Source organism: Epargyreus clarus, unplaced genomic scaffold (genome assembly GCF_041222505.1).
Source record: "Epargyreus clarus isolate Ecla_fem2 unplaced genomic scaffold, WU_Ecla_fem_2.2 ptg000015l, whole genome shotgun sequence".
Classification (NCBI taxonomy): domain Eukaryota; kingdom Metazoa; phylum Arthropoda; class Insecta; order Lepidoptera; family Hesperiidae; genus Epargyreus; species Epargyreus clarus.
Window position 1 is genome coordinate 4,290,071 of NW_027332223.1, and position 20,334 is coordinate 4,310,404.

At 34.8% G+C, this 20,334-nt stretch overlaps 1 protein-coding gene across 1 annotated transcript in view; it reads left to right on the plus strand.

The window, feature by feature from the left end:
* The window catches only part of LOC140748356 (integrin beta-6), a 49,913-nt gene that overhangs the window by 21,982 nt on the left and 7,597 nt on the right, over nucleotides 1-20,334 (plus strand). The window contains exons 2-6 of the mRNA XM_073081200.1: nucleotides 453-632; nucleotides 1,145-1,452; nucleotides 2,803-2,875; nucleotides 3,325-3,709; nucleotides 4,868-5,084. Coding sequence (XP_072937301.1) covers nucleotides 453-632; nucleotides 1,145-1,452; nucleotides 2,803-2,875; nucleotides 3,325-3,709; nucleotides 4,868-5,079 — 1,158 coding nt within the window. The 3' untranslated portion in view covers nucleotides 5,080-5,084. The remainder of the gene's footprint in view (nucleotides 1-452; nucleotides 633-1,144; nucleotides 1,453-2,802; nucleotides 2,876-3,324; nucleotides 3,710-4,867; nucleotides 5,085-20,334) is intronic.

Consider the following 20,334-nt stretch of genomic DNA (forward strand, 5'->3'; position numbering starts at 1 on the left):
GGAACAGGTTCAGGGACTAGGTATTTTACCGTACTAAGTAGTACCTAGTACAACCTTTAAAATCCTCGATCCACCTGGTCTCATCTTGTACCTACTACGCGCAGCGGGACTTGCGCCCAGTTACACCTAGTCACCGTCGGATTAAACTATCTATTTGCTCCGATAAACCGAAAAAGGAACTAGCTTCCTAGTCCAAGACTAAGTACCTAGTGTTTACTAGGTACTTAGTCTTGGACTAGGTACCTAGTGACCAGATTGTACGCGTGTCGCGTACGCGAACTATAAATAATGAGACTTTATGAGACTAGGTGGAACAGGTATTTGGATTACGTATTTTTAAGTACTAGGAACAGGTATACCTACTCCCAAATTTACCTAGTACAACCCATCTCTAGTAAGGAGTAAGTCTGTAGATAGGACCATTTCTGAATTTCCCTTTCCCATTGTTACAGAGTGATCGCTGTGTTGACACGGAAAGAGATGATTGGTGTCCTATGCATAAGGAGATTCTGCAAAGTGCCAGTGATGAGGTGGAAGGTGACCTCCTCTCCCTGAAGTACAGTCGAAGAACCTTAACATCTGGCAACGTCGATGAATTAAATATTAAGTACAAGTCTACTATAGAACGAGCGGTAAGTTTTATCATACGATTAAAAGTTAGTCGAGTATTTTCATATCCTGGATTTAGTGGTTACATATAATTTATTTTCACAGACTAAGAAAAAAGTTAATAACAACTGTAGTAATGTCAATAATATTTCTACCACTAGGCGAACTGTGCGAATTTATAATGTAAACATTGGGTAAAATATGAATTTTCACAATGTCGTAAGCAGTTCTGCCGAATGTAGTAAATTCTTCGTCGTGCCCGTGCGACACAAACCTTAAGGACCTTAAATCCTCCTGAACTCGGGTCTCCTCTCACAATGAGAATAAGCCCTGTCATTCTAACCGCTCTGACTAATTGGAAACTGATGTTTTTCTTCACGAATACTGTAAAAAATAATAATAATATTTTAAAAATGCATGTAACTTTAAATTATCAGAACATCATGGCTGGGATCGAACCTCGTAATACCCGATTAAGATCATTTGAAAATATGCACAGTAGACCAACATAATATAATAATTAATTATTCTACAGGTCACTATCACTATAGTGAACACGACTCAAACCAACAACTCCGTAGTGGAAGCGTACACGATATGTAAACGAAAAGTCGATTGTGTTACCACCGTCGAAGCACGACTTGGGAACTTCTGCTTACCCACCGGTGGAGTATCGGAGTCTTTTACCGTGGAAGTGAATATCGAGGGTATACCTGAAACTGTGACGATAGATTATGTGGCGGCGTGCGCGTGTCCGTGCAGCGAGAAGGTCGAAGTTAACTCATCCTTTTGCAACGGCCGAGGAAACTTTTCCTGCGGTGTTTGCACCTGCCAGGATAAATGGTAATTTACATATTTATTTGACTGTTATGGTTCGTCGGAAAACCGCCATATCTATTTCTGCTTAGTAATAGCAATGTTGCGCTTCTGTTCTGTATTAAAAGTGTGACAGGGGAGAGACATTTGTCAAGGATTTGTAACTTAGTCATCATAGGTGGCAACACATCACTTTATGGTTAGGTGCACTAGACATGATATGTAAAGAGTATACAAATCACCTAGAAATGAAATCGTAAATCTATCGGTCATAATTTACGCCCAGGTCAAACTTGGAACCCTCGGCTAACGGCTGTGCCGTGTAGGTCATAAATTATTTAAATAATGTGCGACTCAATAAGAGTGATTGTGCGAGTCATCTCTACAAAGTTAATTATAGAGTGCAGAACAACTCTTAATGGTGACTCGTTAAAAATGTCCACATTATACTTGACATTACAGCCGCTCATATGTTATTCTGAGAAAACATCTTGCGCCACTTCTTATAGGTACACATACAAGCAAACGTAATATATCACTTTATGGTAATAATTACTTAATTATTGAATAAGTGTACATGATGTTACGTATTCCTCTTATTACGCTGCATTATCTTTTTTTGATTTACAAAAGAGAGAAACATAAAGTAATAAAAATACGTAATAATTGGTATTGTTTTTAGAAAATATTTAAAATTAAACACCTTATAATATTTAAAATATTCACTATTTATTGCTAAATTATCATATATTTTATTTACTTTTGGATTAGCTAATAATCTGGCTTGCGATAGAATGTCTAATCCAAATACAATATAGAATTTCTTACGAAGATGATAAGACAATTACTTCTTATAATACTTGCTGCGAAATATTTAGTTTATTTCAAACTGGACCGTTTGTAAATGGTGTAAACCTTTTCTATTTGTATATACATTAATATAAAGTCACGTCAGTCAGGTCAACAAGGTACTCAGTTTTAAAAAATCCTGAGAAGTGGACCTTCCTAGCTTCACGCTTGGCTTGTATTGTGTGTCAAGGGATGCTGACTTCTTTACGTTCTATTTACAATCACACCATTTAAGTCTTACTTCAGCTTTTCAACACAGATTATTCTTGATATTCCAAAACGTACAAGTCTGATTAAATAAATAACTATATATAGATACATATTTCTTATACAACTTTTTAAAGTTTTATGCAGTATATCTAGATAGGTTTCTGTATACAAAATAGATGATCGGTACTTTAAATTTTTTTGCTACATGGTTTTAGGATAATGGAATGGAAATACTGGAATTTATTAAAAATCGATAACATGACAGTTTGAATATCGATTATTATGTATAAAGTTAATATACAATTATTTTTATTTCAGGAGTGGCAAGAATTGTGATAGTTGTGCGTCGAACCGCGGGGATGTGCAATGCCTTCACACCTTGAGGACTAACGTGAGTTATAAATTATATATTTTATATACTAGTCTTTACTCGCGACTTCGCACGAGTTATTCGAGTTTATAACAAATCCGATTTTTCCAATTTTCTCGGGAACACTTTGCGGGATGAAAAGTATTTTAAATCGTTTTCTGGAGCCCTGACAAAGTGTGTGCAAATTTTATACTTATCGGTTCAGTGGTTAACACGTGAAAAAGTAGCAATCAAACAAACAAACACTCAAACTCACATTTATAATATTAGTAAGGATTTACTAATCGCAACATGTCTATCCCCACGGTAAAAAAAACGATGAGCACTAGTAGGTAAATTTTATACCCCCTTCCCTATTTCGTAAGGCACGTTTAGCCTCTTATCTAAGTGCTCATTTTTTTCCAAGTAATCACATGAATGTCTTAGGAAGTCACATTTTAGTTTTGGTCTTAAAAAGGTTTTGTTTAAAGGTACTGTGCTCTGGCAACGGCAAGTGTGATTCTTGCGAGTGCGTGTGTTACCCGTACGGCGTCGGCTCCCAATACTACAATCCCAAAGAGTTTTGTGCGGACATCTGCCTCACCACGAGCGTCTACTGCGACCACTGTCTGCGGAACGTGACGCGCGGCCAGTGCGCCGGCTGCAGCTACCCCCTCATCAACCAGCCCTACAACGAGACCGTAACAAAAGAAAGGGATTCCCTGAACAGAAGCGTCTGGATCAACTGTAACGAGACGTTCGACGACGGCTACAATGTGGAATACTTTGTGATGAAAGACGAAAGCGGAGACAGCTACTTCATGATAGTAGAAAAAACCCCCGTCAATGCTGCGATAGGCGGAGGCGGCGGCAACAGTAAGTACTATGTATAAATGTTATACAGTATCAATTTCATACATTTTTTCACTGTGGTTCAATAAAGTAGGTAATCGAGTATATCTTGTGTTAATTAGTCAAATATTGTTGGACGGTCTGTAAAAAAAGACAATTAAAAAAATACGACGAAATACGAAACACTCTCAAAATTTAGACGAATCGCATGTAATAAAATATGTCGAGCTATTTGGAATGCAAGAACATTTTAACAGGTAGAGGTCACGTAACAAAACAAAGCATTACTGGTATAAAAGTGAAATTATTTAAGTAAAAGAATTGTCTCATAACAAAGCAAATGACTTTGAAACAACTGGAAACGCCAAACGTTATATTTATACAGTTGCATTCGTCTTTCACGACAGTTCATAAATATTCGACCACCATATGTTTTACATCATAACATTTATCTCATCCGTTTCTGAATAAATAAACCAATTTTATTGTGCATCTCTTTCTATCGTAGGGAATAACGATTATATTTATTCAATGCGTCCCTTTCATCGTGTAATAATTGAGGGCTTGTTATGACAAAGTGATTATCTTTGTTAGTTCGTGCTAATGGCTCCACTTGTTTCTTGCTTGTATATTTGTTAGATGTCTGTCTCTATTTGCTGTTTTCGACCTCTATAGAATCTAATCGTGATTTTATAAATAGCTAGCAGTTGAATACACAAATCCGCTGTGTATTTCATCTTTGTATGGTTCGATTATGACAATTTATTTATTCCTAACTTAGATAATTTAAAGAATACAGCAGTAGTGATGAGTAATGACTATTAACATCACGTAAACTACATGTCAGTGTTACTGTTATTTTTAAAAAATAGTACCTAGTGCTTCGAGTATTTCATACCTGAATTGTTATTTATACAGGCACAAAAACTCAATTCAATCAAAAAATGTTATTGTTAGTTCATACATTTGAGTTCACTCAATATATTATGTAGAAATTTAGGTATGCGATATGATACAATACGATACGATACAATACTATACAATACGTACGTAATACGTTACGTTACTTGTCATTTCGTGTCCTATTATTTCATACCAATAATTTTATAATATTTTTCGTGTATTGTGATTGTGACCGCTCATGACCGTGATCGTTTTTTTAAATTGAGAATTCCTCCGCAGCAACTTGGCAAATCCTCGGTGTGTTAGCGGCAGCGGCGGTGCTGGCTGGTGTGGCGGTGGTCGGCTACGTGGCGTGGAAGAACCGCCTGCCCGCGCCCCCCCTCACCGACTTCGAGTACCAGAACATCGGCGCCGAGAACAGCACGGGGGTGAACCCACTGTACAAGCCCCCCACGTCCTCCTTCAAGAACCCTACGTACGGGAAGTGGTAGTCTCGGTGAGTGTTTGGATTATTTGTACACAAGTATTGAAGGCGAATTCATTTGTACCTACGTACACAAGTGTTGAAAAATATATCAAATATTACACAAATTAACAATTTTCGGGCTTAAGTTCTAGAATGATATTGCAGTTGTTAGAACATTCATTGGATTGTAAGTTCTGTAAAAGATTACAATTTTTTTAAAGGTTTACCCACAATTTAGTATGATTTTTTACGTTTTTTTTAAATACTGTTTGGTATTTGTTTACGTATTTGCAATAAACGGCCCTGGCGGATTGTATCAGAACTGATTGGAAATATATGGGAAATACTCGTACGTCAACAAAAACAAAAACAGTCATTTTTGTCAAAACGTAAAAACTCATACTAAGGGTATAGATATCGACGTTCCTATATCGGTTGTATGCTGGCTATTGCTAACTATATATGACGTTACATGCATTCAAAATTGTGAGGTTTTTATGATATATTTTATACAACTATATAACGTAGTAACGACTACAAGGAACCTTACTAAGTTTTATACATTAAAAAACCCTGAGTCATCAATTGCATTAAGGTCGTTATTTCCAAACCACAATTAAGCGTATGATATAAAGGGCAAACTGTTGTCGTTTCGCACTATTATGCATATCTTTTATCTTAAGAGCAGATATAAAGGTTCTAGACGGACCACACGACCGTCTAGAACTGATAACCACGAGTTACAGGTCTAGGTTTGTCCCTTAATATTTCGTTAACCTTATTTTAGGCGCCTAGTTACGCAATATATGTAATAAATCGAGGAATTCCTAAGGCATATAAATAAACTACACTATACTTATTTAAATGTTAAAAGAAAACAGGGTAAAGCCTAGGCGCCTGATATTTCGTCCTAATACTTTGTGAAATAGCTCTATCTAAATATTTACCATTTCGAACCCAATACATAAAGTATTACTTCGTACGTACGTAAATACTTAGGTACCATATATATGTTGATAGACTATGGATGCGTAGTAAATTTATTGAACATTCTTTGATTAAAATTTAGAAAACCTCCTGCTGGGCATAGGCCTTTATAGATATAGCGTATATATAATTTCTTATTAAGGCTCATCACTTGGCTAATCACATCCAATAACCGGGGATCGAACCCGGAATCCTCTGCGCGTCAGACCGGTCTCCGCTCCACCACGCGTGTTGTCCATATAGATACACAGTGTTATCTTACAAAGAACCAATTACAAATGTTACGAAGCCAATCGAGTCGCAGCTTATAGTTTGATATCGAATTGTAACAGCCTTGTAATGCAATAAAGGTGAATTGGTATCGAAATCATGCGCCCGTTCACTGATAGACTGCACCGGAGTACTATTCTGTAAGGTTTTGTGATCTCAAATTCTCGATTTCTTTAAGATTCGAAGTCAATAGTGGCGCTGACGCTGCTTTTGGTGAAGAAATAGACGTATATAAGAAGGGAGTTATGAGGTCCGGTTCCCATCGTAGCAAAGACGAGAAAAAAACTTTAAATAAGTAGATCTTTTTGTTTTGCTATCGATAAAATTCGGAGTCTATTCTGGATAGCATAGGCCGTGAAAAAAGGGTTTAGGAAGCTCCGACAGTCTATTTTCGTTGTTTAGTAAACATCAATTTACTTGTTATAATTCCAATCGTCTTTGTGCAATCGAGATTGTAGTGGCATTTGGTTTGCTAGTTACTGAATAAGTCTACTGCAGTCGGTCACGTACTCACTAAGAGTCTCCTCAAATAGGGCTCCTAAAACATTATCGATTATAAAAACAAAAAACCCGCATACTTAAAAATAATTAACTAAAAAAGGAATAATGTAGATTCGTACATTTAAATTCGTTGCTGTTATTATACATACGCTCGAAAAACAATGTAGAAAATATTTAAAATACACGATACCTTCCGTAATACCTACCACAGAGTCTTAAATATTAAATAAAGGATTAATTTATTCCTTTATTACATTTACCTATCTAACGGGTTCAAAGTTTATAAATGATCCGCCGTTTACTCAAGGAAACCGCAAAATGGTGGCGTGTTCAAAAATAGCTGAACGGCAAAACCAAGTCACAGCTAGAGAAAAATAACAGTAGCCGTTATCGTATTAATTTATTACGCATTATAAATCAATTAATTGCAGAATGTGGCTCCACGTCACGTCTTGATAAGGTTTATGTCATTGTCTATAATGGTGCACTCCTATTCGATCATTATAACCTATTATAGAACGTCTGTCTACACATGTAATCATTTTACTGTGTTTTGATTTCATGATGACGTTTTTTTATTATCAAGCCTAGCGATTAAGCAGACTGGCTACTTTCTTTTATAATATAGGAGTAGCAAACGAACATGCAGTAAGTGTCCACTGCCGCCCACGGACCCCGATGATGTGATCAACCCCGGATAGGTTTAGGTATTCCTACCTGAGCTCGACCACCGAAGCGCCGCTACCTCTGAGGCTCTTTTTACAACTTTTTTGTAAAGCAGAGTCTATGCGAGCGTGCGCTTCGGGAATATCTATAAGAACGGATCAGATCGAGCCGAATGACAAACTTAACTTTAAATAATTGGCGGCAACAATAATAAGCATTTTGCATGACACCCTACACTACCTAATTTAGTAAAGAGTCAAAAATAAAAACCTTTATGTCATCCGATTGTAGCAATCCTAGCATCTACAATAAAACCACAAGCAACTTTTTATCTCTTGAAAATTAACACAAATCTTATTTTATTTTAGAGTCCGATAATACATTGCATTTGCGTCCATTCACAAAGAACGATTTCTTACCATTGTAGTCAAGCGCAGCACTAACGCGACAAGAATTTATTTATTATTCTTATTTATTGCACACTCGAGTCATCTGAAATATATTTAGTGGTTCCGGAGAGTTGAATGTACGACTAATCTTGACCTCTCACTAGTTAACCGCTTGTCACTGTTATACGTTGCGATGTGGGAATAGATGGATTGTTTTTATGTGATTTTTAAAGGCCATTATTATCCCACTATATGTTACTATACTATGATATTTTACACACAAACCAATATAAGTAAATTTTAACGATACGGTACACATACCATTTGATGTTGTTTACTGCCTATATTTTTAAAACCTTTGAAGGAGAGCTTTTTGTACCTTTTTTGGGAGTACAAAATCATTATGTGCTCAGAATACCTCAGAAGGAAATTCATTCTACATGCATACATTTTGCATGTGGGCTGTAAAGTTCCTGTTGCTTGCGTGGGAGATCTCTGCCCATACCGATCTGAGGAGTCAGAGCGAGAGGGTTTTGGATTCGGATCCTGACCAGGCGGACGTCTAAATTCTATTAAGAGTTTGTGTGTCGTCTTTGTGTGGACCTGTGGACCCCATAACACAAAACAGTGAAGCTATTATAGAAAGCGTCATTTTTAAAACTAAACGTGTATTATTGGGGACAAAATTCCAATCAGCTTCGCCGACCAGCTAAAGTTCCTTCCATATTATCGTAACGCAGCTCGTTGTGCCACTTACGATATCATTTTCTATGCCGACACAACATAGTGTATGTAAACATGAATTAAACAAATATAAACAAGGTTACGCACGTGTATTGTCCCATACGGAACGCCGTGTGTCCCTGTGGAGCTCCTTCTCTGTAATATTGACGTTTCCTCGTGTCCTTATCATAAGTGGACGTGACATTATCAACAGATCAGGCTGAATAAGTTATATGATTACGATTTTGACCCTTAAATTTAATTAATATAATTAAAAGAAATGCATATATTAGTACAACTTTACAATAAGTGACTTTGATATGAAATGTTGCTTCCGTTACATATTATTTGTTAATCCGTGAAGTTTTTATACAAAAATCATGCTTAGAAGTCCCATAGTTCATTTTAGATCAAATATATTACAATACCAATCTAGGCCATATTCAAGAAAATCTAGTCTAAAAAATGGGTTACTTAGCCAATTGCAAAATTTTGCGACCTTTCAAGAGGTGAACGCACGTAGTCTGCAACTTGGCCTTTCATTGAAAAAACATTGCCCCTTCCTCACCAGTATCTGAACAGAGTCCTTTGTCTGTCACTCAAACACTAATTTAATTTTCTCGCAGTTGATTATGTACCAATACGGTCATTTCTTATTTGTAAAATATTGTTGGCTTAAGCGCAAAGTCAGTAAAATAAACAAATTTATTTTTGTACCTATGTACAAAGAGGGAACTTTCTAAGTGTTTGTTATATTGTCTTGCTTTATACTACTTACTATTAGATCGTTGAACTCAATCGAAAGGACTGAGTAATTAAATTTCTGTGGAATATACAGTGAATAGGTAATTGATTACTTATGCAAACAAATTTGTTCCATTTCTATATTTTCCTTGTTTAATTCGTCAGTAAATCGTTGTAAATATGTAGCTTCAATTTGCGGTTTTTACCACTAAGACTAGTTTTTACGACTTTAGGATAATGTATTTGAAACGTATGCATGTCTCATTCTTTTGTATGTCTCATCCGTACTGCCGAAACGACTTGATATACTTTTTGATGTGTCGTAAAATTCGTTAAAGTTTATTTAATGACTTGAGTTATTGTTTAACCAATTTCAGAAGTATTATAAAATCAAAAACCCGTTTTTAAGTTTGCCTGTTGTATATCTCCGACGAGGAATGATTAATCTACGTCGCCTTAGTCAATACTCTTTTTATCTCCACGATTCCATTATGTATGGACTTTTCTCGAGGTAACATCGAAGATAACATAATCGTTAAAGTGGTAGAACTCCCCGTTGTCAAATTGTATAATGGCACGCCAATCCTACTTGTGTATTACATTTTTGGTTTCTCTTAATGTTTAAGTTTATTTAGGACACGTCCTAAACATCGACACCCGTCATTCCAGACTGATGAGGAAAATGAGTACTTCGAAAATGTGGAACGTTTAAAATATGTTATAATCCGCGCCAAACTGCTAGTCCGCTCTGAAGTTGTTGCGAGCAGGGGTAGTCATACAATTTGGTATGGCGACGCGACTCATTTTTATATTCAGAGCGGACTAACAATTTGGCGCGGCCTATACATACTCATTCTTTTGATGTCATGTGTCATCAAATTGACTGTCTCTACCAGCTAAACACGATCGTCAAATACCAGTGCGTTGTCCCTTTACAAGTATTTTGTAAATTTGATGTCATTTGAAAACACATCAACGAATAGTATCCATCATCATCAGATTCAGCTTAACATGACTACGATGACCCAATTCGCCTTATATTGTAGACTCAAATCTATTTGTCCTGCATACATACATAAATATTAGTTGCATACATAATTACATACATATATGTTAGACATAAATGATCACTTGCTTAAACAGGAAAACGTGAGGAAATCTGCACGCTTGAGAGTTCTAAAAAATGTCACAATGGTGTTCGAAGTCTACCTACCAGCACTCTATGATCTCACTCTGAGAGCGAGACTATTGCCCATCAATTGGACTAGAATAGGTTAAGGACACACATTCGTAGAAAAAGATAACTTTAAACATCACCCTGTTAGCAAATGTTTAGAAAAACGGTCCAAAACATCAACATAAAGTCACTAACACATGCCAAGTCACACGGATGTGTATACAGAATGCACTAGCACGTAGTGAGTGTAATGTGCACTGGATTCATATGATATCATTTGCACTACGAAGTAATTGAACGGTTCTCTTTGACCGTGTATTTATATATCATCTATTTCTACGCCATCTTTGATGTTTATTGAAATAGAATGAACAGTTTATCTGTGACTCATTAATGGGATAAACTGGTCTATAATTTCTCTGTTTAACCGGATGTTGGACCAAAGGGTTACATGGCTTCAAGATAGGTGCTAAAAGAGCGACCATAACTTTCGAACTGATTCACTTTCTGGACATACACGATTGATATTTTAATGTTATTTGCTTTATAATAATGTTCTCGTATTATCACATGTTTTAACAGTAAAAATATCGAAAGAAATGTATTGGCATAAGTTCTCCCAAAAAAGTCTTGGCATATAAGTCTTCCAATCCACACTTATTTATGGTGAACTATAACCTGATCCCTTCACATTTTGAGAGAAGTCCCGTGCCCAACAGCGGGATAATAATAGGTGAAAGTAGATTTTCCATTAATACTCATGTCTAGAAAAACGATAACTTCATGTACCAAAACTTTTTTGTCACTCTAACAAAAATACAAATATGCAAAGTGACATTGATGTTTCCATTGGCCGTGGGCGGCAAAATCATTTAGTCGGTACGTTCGAAAATGTATTCATCTTTGTATGGTAAATGTTTTGAAGCTGTTATATTTATCGCTGAATGTAACAATACAAATTGCTCGGAAGTTAGTAATTGTTTTAATTTAAATACAAACAAATAACATTTAATTGTTAACACATTTTGCGTACAATTTCAACAACTATATATTTTAATTATTTTCCTTTAGTAATGCTAATATGAAATAGTAATAAAAAGTATTTATTGATAACACGGTATGTGTAACCTTTTTACGTAAATCATACATATTAGATTGAAATGAGGTAAAATCTCGGGTTTTTTGGTGGCATTATTGCCACGCCTTATTTGATTAGTGATATTTTGCTCTGTTCCAATAAATATTATGGTAAATAATTTGCTAACTAATGACACGTAGCCCTGTACCAGAATTTTGGAAGTTGGAAGTTGGTGTAGTGAGAGAGAGAGAGACACGTTTATTCGAGGCGTTCTAACTTAGTCGTCAGGAGTGCCATTACAACTGTAGACACCAATGTTAGGGCTCAATTCTTATCTGGAGTTAATTAAAGATGTCCATGAGCAGCAAAGACAACAAACCATCAGGTGGACAGCATCCTCATTTACTTATTTATTTATTTATACTATATTGACCAAAACAAAGTTGTGGTGCAAAAGGCGGACTTAATGCTAAATAGTATTTTCTCCCAGTCAAATTCTTCTTCTTCTTACTTCTATATATTAAAAAAAGAATCCTCAAACATTAATGTCTCTAACACTTGGAAGTTGCTTAAAGAAGCTGCTCCCGATGCAAAGACATCACTCCAACACCCAAATCGAAGGGTAAATACAAACAAACATAAATACTCGTAAGCTCTAGACAATCTTACAAGTTATCGTGTGGAACGGAAAAGCTCGCTGTATCTAATCGGCGCGGGACGTGACCGCTCCGCGCTAACAAGTATGTTACAATAAGGAGTACATTTGTCACTCTAATTAGGTGAAAGTTATACAAGTTATCTAACAAATATACTAGACAAAGTTTGCTGTTGAGGCGACTTGGCAATAAACTTAGTTTCTTTTTTTATAGGTAGTAAGATATAACCTTTCGGATAAGTGAATTTGCCTCAAAAAATACTTATAGGAAATATTTTCTAAGTATTTTTGGCTAAGGCCTTCTTATAGTTGTATCTACAACATCTATCTCATTCATAAATGGTTTACAGAAAACGAATGTTCCAAAATACATAATTTAATAAATAAACTATAAATAAATTTATAAAATAGTAGCTGACCCAGCAAACTTTGTACCACCTCAAAATCTATTTATCAAATATATTTCATATAAAATATAGCCTATGTTACCCGTGAATAATGTAGCTTTCGAATGGTGAAAGAACTTTTAAAATCGGTCCAGTAGTTTATGAGCTTATTCATTACAACCAAACAAACAAACAAAGTTTTTCTCTTTATAATATTAGTGTAGATTACAAATTAAGTGAATAAATATTTTTAAAGTAAAATAATATACGCGTATTCTGGTAATTAATATTATAAAAGGGATTATAACAATTGCAATTAATATATAAATTACAGTAATTTTGAACAGAAACTATTTAAAATTGTATTTTCCTTAATACAATATAACATCTTTCTATAATTAAGTACTGAATATTAATAAGGTACATTAATTGACTCCATTATACCTTATCTGTCATTTATCTACAAACTGTCAGTTGCTTTAACGGATTAGTAACTAGAAAGTCAAAAACGTTTGCAAACAAAATATTATTACCATACTCAATAAGGATCACTTTTACTACGACCATTACAGATTTATCAAACTTTTATCTTCGACTGTCCGATTTAAAATGATGGGAGTCTAAAAGCCGGTCTACACGACACAGTTTTGCTTTGCTAACTTTGCGGTGCTTAACTTATTCATCATTCAGCAGTCAGTACATAGCAAAGACATTCATCTACGAGTATATAGTAGTAATAAACCGAACATGGTAAATAAAAATGACATCCACGACATGTTACCAATTGGTAAGATTTAAAATATTATAATAATGTCAAATGTCCATCCATTCCATTCCAAATCTCAATGTAAAGCGAGATGAAAGTTTTTATATGAAGATATTCAGAATATCTGTCCAATTTGTGTTTGAAAAACTGTCAACAATCTATTATTAACGTGACTGTATAGATGCAAATCTGCTAATCGTCGCCGAGTAGCTTTTGACAGTCACGTTAACCACACCTTAACCAATTGCACAAGCGATTCTACTCAATGGACGGTAACTTCGTGTCGTGTATATTGGCTTTAACGTATTTTTTCAATGACAGTACAAATCGCACTCATTAGGAATGTATCTTGAAAGGAACGCAACTTTCTAGACAACTCTTACAATTTCTATTGATCGTGCAGAGTAATGGTGGTTTATTTATTGCTATACTTTTTATACAATGATCGATTCTATCGGCGTGAATGTTAGTGGCAAAAATATTCCCATATTAACAGAATGTACGAATATATTTATTATTAATTATACTCTATTTCATATTTAGTTTAATATTCTGCCTTTTTTGAGTTTATGATTTGAATATGGTAACACAAAAAATAGTGTTTTTTTTTGTCAACTGATATCCTGAATTATTTAGAAATATAGTAAGTTTATAGCAATTTGTGATTATGCCCAAATTTTTACGACTTACTCATAAAACAATTTGGCGTCATGAAGTATTTAATTTCCAGGATTTAAGTATTTAATTTATTGGAACACCATTTATTATTCATCCTTGAGACACAAAATTCTGCTAAAGTCAATTACTTACTATAGTAGTTGAGATTATAGATATAGAAAGACTTTGTCTTACTTTTGCTTTGGCAAAAAGCAAAAGCCATCATTTTCCTGTTGTACCTCCTTATAGTAATTATTAAAAGACTTCGATTTTACCACAAGCCAGTAAAACAAGTCGGACTAGTAATCTCGATAATGCTGTGTATGGAACAGGTGCAAGTTAAGACTTACCATAAAAACTCGAACGATGAGTTCGGTGCTTACTTGTGACGTTAATCATGACTTTAATCTGATTTTAAATTTAATATTGAGAATAATCTAATGTATTTATTAACGAGCAATTCTCTGAGGTTTTATCTAAGTGGTTTGAAACTTTTCCTCGCTATGGGGATCCGAGGCAAAACCCCAGGCACAAACCTCGGATTTTCAAATGTATGTGCGTATTAGAAATTAATTATCGATTAAGATGAGAACATCATGAGAAAATCTATAGCCTATGAGACCTGTAAAAAACTTTATTAAAGGCGTAAACTTTGCCAATTCGGAGAGAAACCCCGTGCCCAACTTGAGACAGTAAAGGGTTGACAACCATCCCTGTTAATGTTACGATCAAGTAGTTAAAATTGAATATACAGTTTATTTCAGTCGGTTGTTGGGCAATTCACTGATTGCTATTAACAACAGTGAATTGCTTGTTGGCTTTGTAATCTGAGAACAATACCTAATAATTGTCCATTGTCGTGTATGTATTGATAAAACAAAAAGTCTAAAACGAGTAAATTTTCTATAGCTATTACTGTATCTACTGTATAGGTACAAAAATAAAATATTCACAGGCTGAAGACCAATGAAAATCACTATCACTATCACGTTCTTCTTACTATTCAGTGTTGTAATGAGATTCATTTATTTTACTTAATCCTTTTTTAAATAATTTCATGACAAATTTATCGAATTGTTTGATGATACAAATGATAGGATGGTGGAATAGATGATCGAATTGTTGATAACATGAATGAAGCATAATCTGACACATATATTAACTGTTAAACAGAAATGGACAGATGGCTGCAACCCCTTTTACGCCCCGCTGTTCGAAAGAGGTCTCTCACTTTCCCCACCACAGGACAAATAAATAGTCGATTTTACAAACACCCAACCGCAAACTTCTAGTTGACTATTGACCTTTAAAACCTTTATTTGACCTTTAAAACAACAAAATCCATAAAGGAATTCCCAGTTAATTTCCATTAGGACAATTAATTGCTTAATATCTTAAATACCTAATTGCAGTTCCGATGTTCTCAAGTTTTTCCTCCCAAAGCCACAATGTACAACAATACACAATACATAGGCCATTAGAAATATAGGTACCTGCTCAATACTCTTTAGTGTTAGCTAGTGCATAGTGTATTCTGTTTATTACTAATTAATTAAATCAAGTACAATTTCCTATACGATTTCAAATGAGTTTCTTACAAACTGGTTGGACACTAATCCTTATTTTGTATAAGTAATCCGGCAATGCGCACTTTCCTATTAGTTTCCTGTATTGATATCTGAGTTGTTCGAGCACCTACTTATCATTGTATCTGTCGATGCATCAACAGAGGAAATGCCAGCTCCCCTTAACGTTATTTTAGTGTTAAAGGCTAAACATAAAAGTGCGTTAACGTCAGTTCCGAGGTTAACGCTATGCGATAAATGGTTGACGCATGTCGGGTTACCGGTTGACGTTGATAGTTCCACTATCAAGCCCAGTTGCGTGGTCCGATTGACAGTGGTTACGGGGAATACCATAAATAGTACGTACACGTAGTAAACTATTTACGTCAGGTAATTCACATATTTCGTACACAAACAAGAATTAAAATATTGACGCAATATTTAGAAACATGCGAATATACAGGTATGACTGTACTATGACGTAATATATATTAGTGGATATTGTAAATTTAGTTCCGCGAGGAAGTCAATAAATTAAATATTTGTTGTTTTAACGAATTTTTGATGAGTAATTCAAAGTATTGACCAAATATTTCCCGAACGTCGGTCAGGATGCCGACGTTCGGGAAATATTTGGTCAATACTTTATATATATTATGCCTAGGGTTGCCGCTTAGTACATTATATAGTATTGTTCTATATTTATGTCAATTGTACTATAAATATATTATATAAAAATATTAAAGTACGGTAAGTACGTACAGGATCGTGAGCAGTGTGTTATGAGTTTGATTTCAAATATTTTAGAATTAGGTCGGCGAAAAAAAAACATAAAAAACGTTTTCAAAGAAACTTACATACCTACTAGGTATTTATTTCCCCACACTATATTTTTGGATTATGCCTATTAAAATAGTCAATTGTGATTAATAATTATTAAAAACGGTCACATATCTGAATCTGGTAGAGGTATGTACGTCGTAAATTCGTAATCTGCATGATTCTTTGCTATTTAAAAAATAAAGGCACATTCTAATACAATAAAATTGAGCGTTTCTAAGTCTTGCATAAATTAGAGAGTTAGCTCTCAACTGCCTTTAGTCATTACTTAATATTGAAACGTCCTTCAATACATTTCTGGACTATCTTATTCGGATGAAGCAATTCCGTCTGGCGCGCCAATGTTACAAGCACTATATTGGCGTTTATACAAGCGTTGGTTTGTAGTTAAGTGTTGAAAATGAGCATGATATTGCAAGCTTACATTACTCCACAACAAAGAAACATGTAGTCCAACTGATGGTAAGTGATGACAGCCGTCCATGGACATCTGTTAGCGGCTGCAAGTAGAACAGGTTTTTTATTTGAGCTACTCTTGAGGACTAACATGATTTCATGTCACTCAGCCGACTTAAAAAACATGCCACCTAAGCGCTTGAACTTCTCGCTAGAAAAAGGTGCGGTGGTATCTCCCCGTGAGTACCTTTCTATTACCATACAGCGAAGGTATTTCTACTCGATATTTGTTCTGTGGTGTAAATAAATGTTTATTGCTGACATACTGTATAATCAATGGCTATTAAGTCCAACTTGCATAATGTAGCGAGCTATAATCGGATTTAATTCTTCGCCGTCAATATATGGACAACTCGAGCGAAAATTTATTCATGCTGATCCGTTAGTATACACATAGCATTCGAGATGAACGAACTATGATTATTTATTTGTAACTTGGTTCAATAAAGATTGTATTTCATTTGCTTCTTTTTAAATCTCACTGGTCCTCTATAATATGTGTACGAGAAGAAAATATAAAATGTATGCCATTTTGGATTGCAAACTTTATTGAAACGAATTATACATATAAACGAGTTATAGCGTTTAATAAGGTGACTTGATAGGTTTTTAAATAAAATAAATAAATAATTTAAGTTGTACACAAAAGGCTTCTGGGTGCCATGATACGCACACAAAGACATTATCATTTGATAGTAGACCGGGAAAACCGCAAGAAACCACACCGATTAATAATATATAGTAGCTGAAATTCAAAGTAAATTTTATTATTAAATATTGCCTTAGGCGGGAACCTAATCAGTCATGTTCTACGCAGTACACAGTAACGTTTATGAAAAAAAAATGTCTATGTTTTGTGTTTCTTATAATTAGTACTTCTAATAATTAAAAGTTTCAATATAATTAGAGGGTTAATAACAAGCAGTTCGTTTAACCATCATGACATGTAATTACCTTGAACAAATGAACTCATTTCTAAAAATTGCCACCGCTAACCGCATAGGATGTCCATAGGCAGGAAGCTAGCGATAGGGCAACCAAATATTTATTTATAGATATATTTTCCGGCTAACATTTATGATTGTATACGGCAATAGGATTATTGTGTTTTTTTTTTATAATATAGGAGTAACAGACGAGCAAGTAGTTCATCTGATGATAATCGTAAGTGGCTACTACCGCCCATAGACATCTGTAATCAACCCCAGGTATTTAGATATTCCTACCTGAGTTCACCACAGATCCGAGGCGTTCCAGCTTAGTCCTCCGGCGTAACGGTACGCCGGAGGACTAAGCTGGAACGCCTCGGAAAAGTATATCTCCTTTACCATACTATTGTTTACGTTTACTGAAGTTGATAACAAGGCAAGAAACACGAGGCGTTGCAGTTTAGTCCTCAAAAGTAGCAGCTAATGTGCTCGTTTGGAACTACATTTTTTTAAATAAAAAATATAATCAAAAACGTAAAGATACCAAAAACGGTTTTCATTTGAATGAAATCTCTACTTATTTACGATTTCATTGTTTCATTGTATTTACGTTTTCATTCGTTATCTTTATAACTGAAAGCGCTTACTATTTTGCCAAAGGAATGAAACGTTACATTTTTATTAATTTTGTTGGAATGACATGTTTCAAATATTGTTCCATATTGCTGCAATTAATCCCAATAAAACATGGCGACTCTACATAACTTCCTAAGTTATGAATAACAAGACGTCACCGGTACGTGACTCTACAGTTCAGAAGTAGATCAACACGAAACTAATACGGAAAACAGTACGAAAACACCACTTCTGCGAATACTCGGCAATCAAATACTAAGAATAATTGGAGTATACTGCTTATATTCCGGTTAAATAATCCTTTTAATCTTGTAACCGCGTTGTCAATATTTCGCATTATTATTTTTAAATCACCATTAATCCGTTATTGTCCCACAGTTATACCTCTGAAAGGAGAGATATGAAATCGGTTTAGGTCTGATAATGTACGGGTAAAGCTTGGACTTTTCGAATACTTTTTTCTACAAAACACTCAGCCTCGCACAAGGTATTGACGTTATTATTATATATGTATATATTATATTTCGTTCCCTGTTTTAATATGTGACAAATACTTTGTATAGTGATATTAGTTATTTGGAAAAATATGGCATACCTATCTAGGTTTTAACACTGAATCCATAACGCTAAAGAGGTAATATTCATACTACTGGGCTATCTCTGTCTAATGTACCTACACTACATACTACCGTATGATACTACTATAATCTATGACTATAATAATTACTTCTCTATTGTCTATATAGGCATATAATTTATTTACCTCCTTAGCAATTTAAGATCAAGTTTATTTCAGACTAATTGCACGAATCAAATAACCTTATTTGACATTGAATTCAGCATCTGCATAATGGGCCGACACAGAAATGATTATGCCAATAAATTAGCCGACTTTATGATATTGTGTTTCGTATTAGAGGTTCGTAATCATGAGTAATCCTGAGGTATCTTCGTGCTGCGAACAACCAGCGGAAGTGTGTAGGTGGGCGTGTAATCCTGTTTAGATGAAGTTACTTATTATTGATAGTATATACGTCATATTTGGTGAAATAGGTACTTTAGTGAAGTTTAGTGAGTCACATGATCACATCCGTTACAAATTAAATTTATCTATCCCATGTTACCTTGTTGTTAGAAATTGAATTGCGATCTTTGTTATGCAAAATTAGGATAGATTAAATATTAATAACGGGTATTATAGGTAGTGTTCAGATTGTCAATCGTACTCGAAGGAAACATCGAAACAGTATTTGTAACGATCTCATACCTACAAATGCAAATAAGAATATAGTACGTACGTGCCAATATCACATACTTATGTAAATAAGATCTGGGTATGTTTACACAGACCTGTATAGGTATTTAGTGTGGTGCTTGTTTTGGTTGTATTATGTAAAGGCACTGATATTTTTTGAGAATATGTTTTACACAATGAAACAATGCAATAGTACATTACGATACGCGTGGCCAAAGTAGCCTATTTTTGCACGGCGTGAAGTTAGCGCCCGAGCGCAGCGAGGGTGCTAAACGTCGTGCACAAAATAGGCTACTTATGCCACAAGTATCGTATACTATTTTATAGCTCGTGTGACATAAACCCGCTTATACTTGTGAAGTAATATGAAAAAATATGATAATTATTTTGAAACTTATAAATGATTGAAAATTATGAACTAAAAAGCAATAAAAATGTGACAAAACCAAAACCATTGAAATTTGATGCGAAGAAGTCTTGATTTAGAAAATTTAGTAATTATTCTGCTCTTGTGATAAAGACAAATCTAACACCACACATACGTCGAAATCTATCAAGCCATTTAGGCTACATACAGGCGTCTAGACCAATGACTTATAA